Raw genomic sequence first — 7,760 nt, forward strand, 5'->3', positions numbered from 1 at the left:
GTGTAATATATATATATATATATATATCCTCCAAGCCCATAGAGAGACTTGTGAATTATTACTGTTTGTTATTTTAAATATCAGCTGTATCAGAAACTTCATTCTGGCCTAAGTTCTACTACCCGGCTGCTCTGCAAACAAGGCAGAGTCAGTTACCCTGTAGCTCCTTTGGGATGCTGTTGTAAGCAAAGTTGTTGCTTTTGTATCAGATGGTATGGTTAGATTACTTTTGGATACATTTCTGTTTTTACACAGTATCCCTGACAGGCTCAATGATCTTTATTATTCTTGTCTCAATCATAGGTTATAAGAAATGTTATAAGCAATGCTGTGCTCATCAACTACACCAGTGACTGTTTCTATACTCTTCTAATACAAACTAAAATCTTAACTTAGGCCTCTTCCTTCAAGTGTGACAAGTCAGTGCCACTGGTTCATGTCACTATGCTCCCATAATTGGATTGTTTTCAGTACCTGCCCATTTCCTCAAAGGAATAGGTGTGGTCTGTCTCTGGACTCTTCCGTGACCTGACGTCTCAACAGTCTTGGCCAGGTAAGACAAGGAATGTTGACTGCTCTACCTTTTCTAATGGACAGCTGGGAAAGGGGCTCCACATTTAATGAGTATTTCTTCTTTTCCCTCTCCTAAATGTAGGAGCAGTACATTTTGACCCAACCTAAATTCCTTGTCAAATAATTCAACCCAGACCAGTAACAGCCTCCTCTAAACTGACTCTGTCATCCTATGCAAGACTTAACTGCATTAACCTAGGTTCCTTTGTTTAATTTGACATGAATGTTTCTTGTATATAGAATTTCTTCTATATTCACACCCATTTCATAGTAGGTTTCCATACTTCTTATTGCTGCCCACATGCCAGACATTCTTCTGCCAGTAGCCTAATACCCTTGTTCTCAAAAGATCAGTCATGGAATTATTATAAAATATAAAATTTGATTTTTCATATATGGTCTGATACTCATCCCAGAGAATATACAGCAAATAGGGTTGAAAACCACAGACTTGCCAACAAGTGTTTACATTTCCATTTAATATGAGAATACTTCCCCATTGTGTAGTAAGAATATGAGGCACAGAAAAAAATAAATTAATGTAATGATCTGGGAAAGAGAAACCTTACTATTTTAGAGAGTCATCTCCTACATGTAGTGGAGATATCACATATAAAGCTGTATACAGTACCGTAATACATATGACATAATTTTCCAGTTCCCTGGAAGAGAGTCTTGAGAGCCATTTACAGATAACTAGCTTGTATTTTCTCCAGAATAAATCACATGAACTACACGTGCAAACTGGAGGATCATATAATAATATAATTATATAATAAGGAGGGATTATATAGAAGTGCCATTAAAACAGTCAAAAAATCCACTGATCCTACAGTTGAATCTGAGTAGTCACACACTTGAGCAAGACCAAGAACAGTTTCTCCAACAAGTCTGATCAAAATCCACTGATAAAATCAGACAGAACAATGATATTAGCTTCTGAGGAGTCTGACAGTACAGTAACACCATTGAAAATATCCCTGTTTTATCCATTTCAACAAAAATCATAATCTGAATTAAAAGTATACTGAGTATCTGTATAAGCACCAAGATAATATATAAAGTAAAAGCTTATTCATCAAGTCCCTCTGATAAACGGCCCCCGATAAAAAAGCAAAGTTTTGATGTACATTGAAGTACTTTTGGCAAGAGATACAGGTTCCATAAAAGAAAAGTCACTGCAAAGTCTGAAAAAAAATCTAAAACTTGTAAAAAAGATCAAAGGTAGAGCACTTCTAATAATGAGAAATAATGAAATTCACTCCAGTTCCTGAGATAAACTGCAGATCGATTGTGAAGGTTTACCAGACTGTACCACACACTCTTTCTCACCTTCCCTTTACACACAGCACACAAGGTTGGAACTGAAGCTTCTGCTAAGCTTACAAGTCAGCAAAACATGTGAAAGCTCGGAACATTCAAATTTTCTTTTCCATTATAAAAACAAGAGACTGGCAACTTAGGTCAGAGACAGACAGATTTCTGCCACAGTCTGTCAAAAGAATTTCCAAACAAGAGGCAGTTGCTTTAAATTAACTGCACTTGCATCATTTAAATTAACATAATTCTGTGTTTCTGTCCTGTTTTCACTGACAACTGTGCTCTTATTTATCCCTGTGCTGTTTAAAAGAGACCACAGATGAGTTCAAACTCCTAGGGTCAGATTTTTAAAAAGAGCATGTGCCACCTAACAGCTCAGCAGGTCTCTGTATGCTGGAACCATCATCAATGTGCTTCATCGCTACTAGCCATATGGTCACTTTCTAACTTAGCATTAATGTTGTGCTCCATCTTCTGTAAAACTGCTGGAAGATCCAGTACAGAAGAAATAATATAATGAGGTACGGGGGAGGCATCTACTGGGGCGGTCATAGCTTTGTTTAACCAGACCGTCGCTTTCAAGCCAGCATTCAGGCCTCCTTGAATATCTGTGTCTAGAGAGTCACCGACCATCACACACTCTGCGGGCTGCACCCCCAGGAGATCGCAACAGTAATGAAATATGGATGGCGCCGGTTTCTCCTCTTTCTGCTCTCCCCCCACAACGATGGCATCGAAGTAGGGCTGGCAGGCGCACGCCTCGATCTTCTCCCTCTGCGTCTGCCGCTCGCCGTTGGTGAGGAGCAGCAGGCGGAGGCCTTTCCGCAGCTCGGTGAGCATGGCCCGCGTGTCCTCGGCCAGCGTCAGGTGCTGCAGCCGCGTCGTCTTCCACAGGTAATAGCACTCGGCCGCCAGGTCGCGGTTCGCCTCCCCCCCCATGGTCTCCTGGATCGCCTCCTCCCAGTGCGAAATCCGCAGGTCCGTGATGCACATCTTGGCGGGATCGTGGCACTCCTTGAGGAGCTTGGCCTGGACCTTATCGCAGATGGCGCGGGCCTCTCCCTCCCCGTAGTGGTGCTTGGACTGCAGGGCGCTTATCACCTGCAAGGGACGCGGGGCCGCGCGTCAGGGCGCTGGGGGCCGCGCGGCGCGCTCCCGGGAGCGACCCTGGGCCTCGTGTCTGCAGGGGGAGGGAGCGGGAGGGAGCGGGACACGCACGGCACCGGCACCGCCGCGCCGGGAGCCGCGGTGGCCGCGGGCCCCGCGTCGGAAGGGGGACAAGGGCAGTACCTCCTCGATGGCGCGCCGCCCCGCCGCCGCCGTGTCGATCAGCGTGTTGTCCAGATCGAAGAAGACCGCCTTGACGCCGTGCAGCCCCATGGCGCCGCCTCCCGCGAGAGCCGCCCCGCTCGGACGGAGGCGAGCGGCCCCGAGCGCCGGCAGAGCCACCCGCGCCGGGAACAGCGGGGCACGGCCGCCCCAGGCCCGCCCCTCACGGCCGGCCCGCGGGGCGGGGCCCGGAACTGCGCTGCCCGGGAAGGGCCGGGCTGCGGGCGGGGCTCGGCGCTCCAGGTGGCCCTCCGGGAAAGGAGGGTCGAAAGCGCGCAGGGCTCTGGAGTGGGCTGTGAGGAGACCCTGTCCGAGTCCCGAGAGCTCCTGGGGGCTGGCGGAGGGGCCGGGCGAGGGAAGAAAGGCCGCGGGAGCTCCTGTGTCCCGGCTACCGCAGCCGTGCCGCGCCGGCCGGGGCGCGGAAGGCGCGGGCACAGGGAGCCGTGGCGGGGCGGCGGCTGAGCCCGGGACGAGGAGCGGCTCTACGGAGCTCTGGCGTGGTGCGGGTGGGCCCGGCCGCGGTATCTGGGGTGCGTGTTTCGATGTTTGGTGTTTTGCTTTGGTTTTTTTCCTCTGTATAGGAATGCATTCTGGATGAGGCAACGGGACAGCTGGTTGGAAAATAACCTGTTGAAATGCTGCCAGGGAGCAGCTTTGCCGTGAAGGAATTCCCCCCGCAGCTCTTCCGCCCGGTCGGTCTGCCCGCTCCCGGCTGCTGGCAGCAGCTTGGCGGGCTGGGCCAGCCCCGGGCCCGCGGCTGCTCCGCTGGGGAAGCCTGTCCCAGCCTTAGGGAACGGCACCAAACAGGGCCCTGCACGGGGTCGCAGCGTGGTGCACAAAGATGTCGAAGTCTGTAGCTCCAAGCATTCCGTGTGATGCCTTAGGAAGGCTGACCTGAAACAGAGACTGGACAGAGCTAGAGAGTAAAGTACGTATTTATTGAAAGGCCTTTAGGATACACCTTGGGTAGGACAAGAGCCTGACCAGAGCCACACCCAAAGTGGACTTAAAATGGTCACAAAATGGCTGACCAGTCACAAGCTCTTACACTTTTGAGTTTTGGCTCATTTGCATATTGAGGTTTAATTGTCCAATTACAGCTTCAGGTTGTGAGGTCCCATCCTTCTTGTTCCTCCCTTTAGCCCACCGTTTGTGCTTTTGGGCCTGAAAGTTGTCCTTGGTCTAAAGCAGGAAAAGGGTTTGTTTCCTCTACTTACTCTGTGAAGAGCGCTTACTAGCACTTCATATGACGCTCAGAACTACACCCCTGGTCAGCACAGAATCGGAAAACATGAAAGCTAAAACTCAGGCCATCAGGTACACAGGACATGTGCACTCCGAAAGCATTCCTTGAACAGGGACCTCCATGAGGGGTGAGGAGGAGGCGCAGGCAAAATATTTGGTTCAGTTCAGCTTTGCTGGCTTCCCGGTTACCTTCTGGAGCGTGTCCTTCTCCTGTTACCTGCGGGCACAGCAGCCACAGCACGGGGATTGAATCATCCAGCAGCAAGTGTTCCTAATAAAGCCAAAGTCAGTAACTCCACTATTTGGAGAGCCCATATGGATTATTTGGAACTCCAAAGGTCAATATGTTATAGAGCAAATGAATGACAAAGGCCTGAACAGCTTCACAGAACAAGATTTTTAAGTTCGTATTCCAAAGGCTGTTTCAGAATTGATGATTTTCCCCAAGGTGAAATTTAACAGGCTTGTGTTCGTTGATAATGTTTTGAGAACCACAAGGTGTTTTTTAACAGCCAGCCAGCAAATTTTCTTAATTTGCTTAGTGTTTAATACCGCTAATGTTGATTAGGCATTAATCATTAACTGCAATTCACAAAGCTGGAGGAAACTTTATCTCTTACCAAAAAACTGGAAGTTCACTCCAGGTCACTCTCTGTTCTAAAAACTGCACTTTGATAGCAATCTCCTTATATGATGGAAAACATTGAGTCACGTGCAAGGCCAAATTGCGTGTGCCTCAGTGTCTTCCATCACATGAGGATGTGCCCAAGAGCTTGGCAAGTAAAACTACAAGAAGACAGGCCTTTAGGGAGAGAGAGGCATTCTGAGACGAAACAGAGAGGGCTAAGAATCCTGTAGTTAAGGCAATAAGAGAAATTTTATTTAAATTACTCTAGTTGGCTCTAATAAAATGTGCTAGTTTTGCTTTATTAGATGGAAAAGTGTTAGGCATGTGGATTTCATGTTCCTCTGCTGAATTACTGTTTTTCAGAATTTACACAGAAGAGTGATTAAAAATAGCTGAGTTTCTAGGATTCATTCTGCTTAGGAAGATGGCATTTTTTTTTTCAGAGAGCCCTGCATTGCAGTCAGTGAGCAGTGGATTCTATGTGTGCTTTTGGAAAAAGGTGCATTTACATAAAATTAATGTTTATGCTCATGTCTTGCAAGATTTTATAAGGTATCTATTTTCACTAGAAGCTTTCAATTACAGAATTGAAGGAGTTAAGCCATGAATGATAATTACATTTTAAATGTATTTTAATTTTTTTTTTATTTTTAGTGTTCTCACTAACTGACTCTGCATGGAAAGTGTTTGTTCATTCTAGAGTATGACTGTAATTGTAACATGTGCTTTTGTGTAAACTTGGAAAAGTCTTTGCAAAGTTGTTGAATTTCAGCCAGCTGTTTTATGTGCTATTATTTATTTGGACCCCAGGGTCAGCAAATAAGCTCACAGCTGACAGATTTATCTGATAGATTTATTTATCAGCAAGTGCATTACTTTCTCCTTGTTCTTTCTGCAGGCTTACTAGAGACTGAAAATCCCTTGCAGGAGCTGAAAACCAGTAAAAAACTGTCATTGGAAACCTGAGTAGGAGACAAGCTAAAACATAAGATGTACTGCATATTCTAGAACTGATAATGTAAGAATGCTAGTTTGGGATCTTTAAATGAGGAATTGCTCTGGATGTCTTTTAAAAAGGAAGAACATCATAAACACTTCCAAAGAAAACTTGTTGCCCGTACATAAATAATAATTTGTGAGTTATTTGATTCATATCATCATTTGTCCTTTTTTTTTTTTTTTTTTTGCCACAAGATGATTTTGTTTAGGAGTTCAGCATGTGGAACTCTCTGATGGTTTTTTCCTGCATTCCCAGTGGTATCTCAGTGGGTTCCTTTTTGGTTGTGTTAGTGGCAAGTGAACTGGCTGAGATGGATAATACCTTAGCCCAGGTAGCTTATGCTGAAGCCATAAACCTGAGACTGTGGGAGGTAGGATATGGAAATTAGGATGCTAATGGCATCATTCCAAAATAGGTCATGTCTCCAGTTCTCTGTTGGTTCGAGAGCTTTGACATACATAGTCATGCCCCTATCCCCCATTTGGGATTGGACCCCTGCCCTCAGATAACCTGATATGTTAAGTTAGCCAGATTCCTGGGCCTTTGGATGTTGCCCCTCGAATCGTGCGGTCTCTGTGTTTGTGACTGGCCCACCATTAAAGTTCTGTTTTCAGGCACTCTATTCCTGTCCTGTTCATTTTCACCATGCTCTGCCAGGCTGTAGCAGACCCGGAATTACAGTGCTGACTGTGATATGTTGGCACTATGAGAGAGCAGTGAGCTTTCTGCGTGCCCAAGCTGATTCCTCATACTGAGCTAGACCTAATGTTTACTGCTGTTTTCCTTTTGCAGAACTGTCTGGTTTCTGCCGGGGGGAGACCTTGCAGGGGGTGGGAATCAAATCTGGGTGATCAGGAGTAGGTGACCTGTGTGCACAGTGGAAGTCATCTGCTCCATCCTTTACATGTAGCCCCTGAAAACTGATCTTGGGGATTTTTCTTTCCCGCTTCCACAGAATATATTATTAATTTGGTGGCTGATTTCTCCTTTATCTCAGTAAGAGATTTATTTTGAAGTGCATTCGTGTTCAGTGATATCCATAATGTATTTCAAGCTCAGTGTGTTGAGGAATACTTCTCACCTAGGTGTCTTGGCCTCAGATTAAAGTACAGATTTGGCTCCTGGTTGGAGTTCGAGACAAGAGGCCATGAATTTTCAGCCTTTGGGATAACATAGGACGTTAAGACAGGTGAATGGGGAACTGAGGGTAACAGCAGGGCCCGGTGACTGCCGACCTTTTGGGTAAGGTGACGCCAGTGCGATGGACGAACACGGAGCGGGGAGACAGAAGCCGAGAAGGGAGAGCGGCGCTGACGCCCCGGGGGAGACTATGAGGATCTAAAACCCCGGGGGTTCTTGGGCTTGAGGGGTTTGGGTGTATTTGGGTGTGCACCTCTCTCCGCTGGCCGTGTTGCGCAGCTACAGCGTCTGGTTACTGTACCAGAAAAAGGCGCCGGCGACTCACGGGCAAGGCCAGGGGGGTTCAGGTCTCTGCGGTCGCTTGCCTTGGAGCCCTCGTTCCCCGTAAGCCCAGGAGCGCTGGGCCGAGCGCAGGCGGCGGAGGCGCCGCTCCTTGGGGCGGGCACAGCGCGGCCTCGGCCGGGGCTGCCCCGCTCCCTGCGGGACTCTCCCGCCCTGGCCGCCTTTTCGCTTTCGTTTTCGTTT

At 47.3% G+C, this 7,760-nt stretch overlaps 1 protein-coding gene and 1 long non-coding RNA gene across 2 annotated transcripts; one reads left to right on the forward strand and one right to left on the reverse strand.

Moving 5' to 3' along the window:
* Positions 1-1,035: 1,035 nt before the first annotated feature.
* Positions 1,036-3,358, reverse strand: NANP (N-acetylneuraminic acid phosphatase). The gene is made up of 2 exons (XM_066315918.1): positions 3,184-3,358; positions 1,036-2,994 (listed from the first exon to the last, which is right to left on the reverse strand). The coding sequence occupies exons 1-2, from the start codon at positions 3,271-3,273 to the stop codon at positions 2,299-2,301; spliced, it is 786 nt and encodes a 261-aa protein (XP_066172015.1). The 5' UTR covers positions 3,274-3,358; the 3' UTR covers positions 1,036-2,298.
* An 85-nt stretch (positions 3,359-3,443) lies between these two features.
* Positions 3,444-6,712, forward strand: LOC136358468 (uncharacterized). Its single transcript, XR_010743108.1, has 2 exons — positions 3,444-4,150; positions 5,994-6,712. It is a non-coding gene; the product is annotated as an uncharacterized lncRNA (long non-coding RNA).
* The last annotated feature ends 1,048 nt before the right edge of the window (positions 6,713-7,760 follow it).

The sequence above is a fragment of the Sylvia atricapilla genome, chromosome 3 (assembly GCF_009819655.1).
Source record: "Sylvia atricapilla isolate bSylAtr1 chromosome 3, bSylAtr1.pri, whole genome shotgun sequence".
Classification (NCBI taxonomy): Eukaryota; Metazoa; Chordata; class Aves; order Passeriformes; family Sylviidae; genus Sylvia; species Sylvia atricapilla.

Coding starts and splice junctions, on each gene's coding strand:
- NANP (XM_066315918.1), bottom strand. CDS start 3,273: ATGGGGCTGCACGGCGTCAAGGCGGTCTTCTTCGATCTGGACAACACG. Junction 2,995..3,183: donor GGCGGCGCGCCATCGAGGAG/GTACTGCCCTTG, acceptor CGTCCCTTGCAG/GTGATAAGCGCCCTGCAGTC.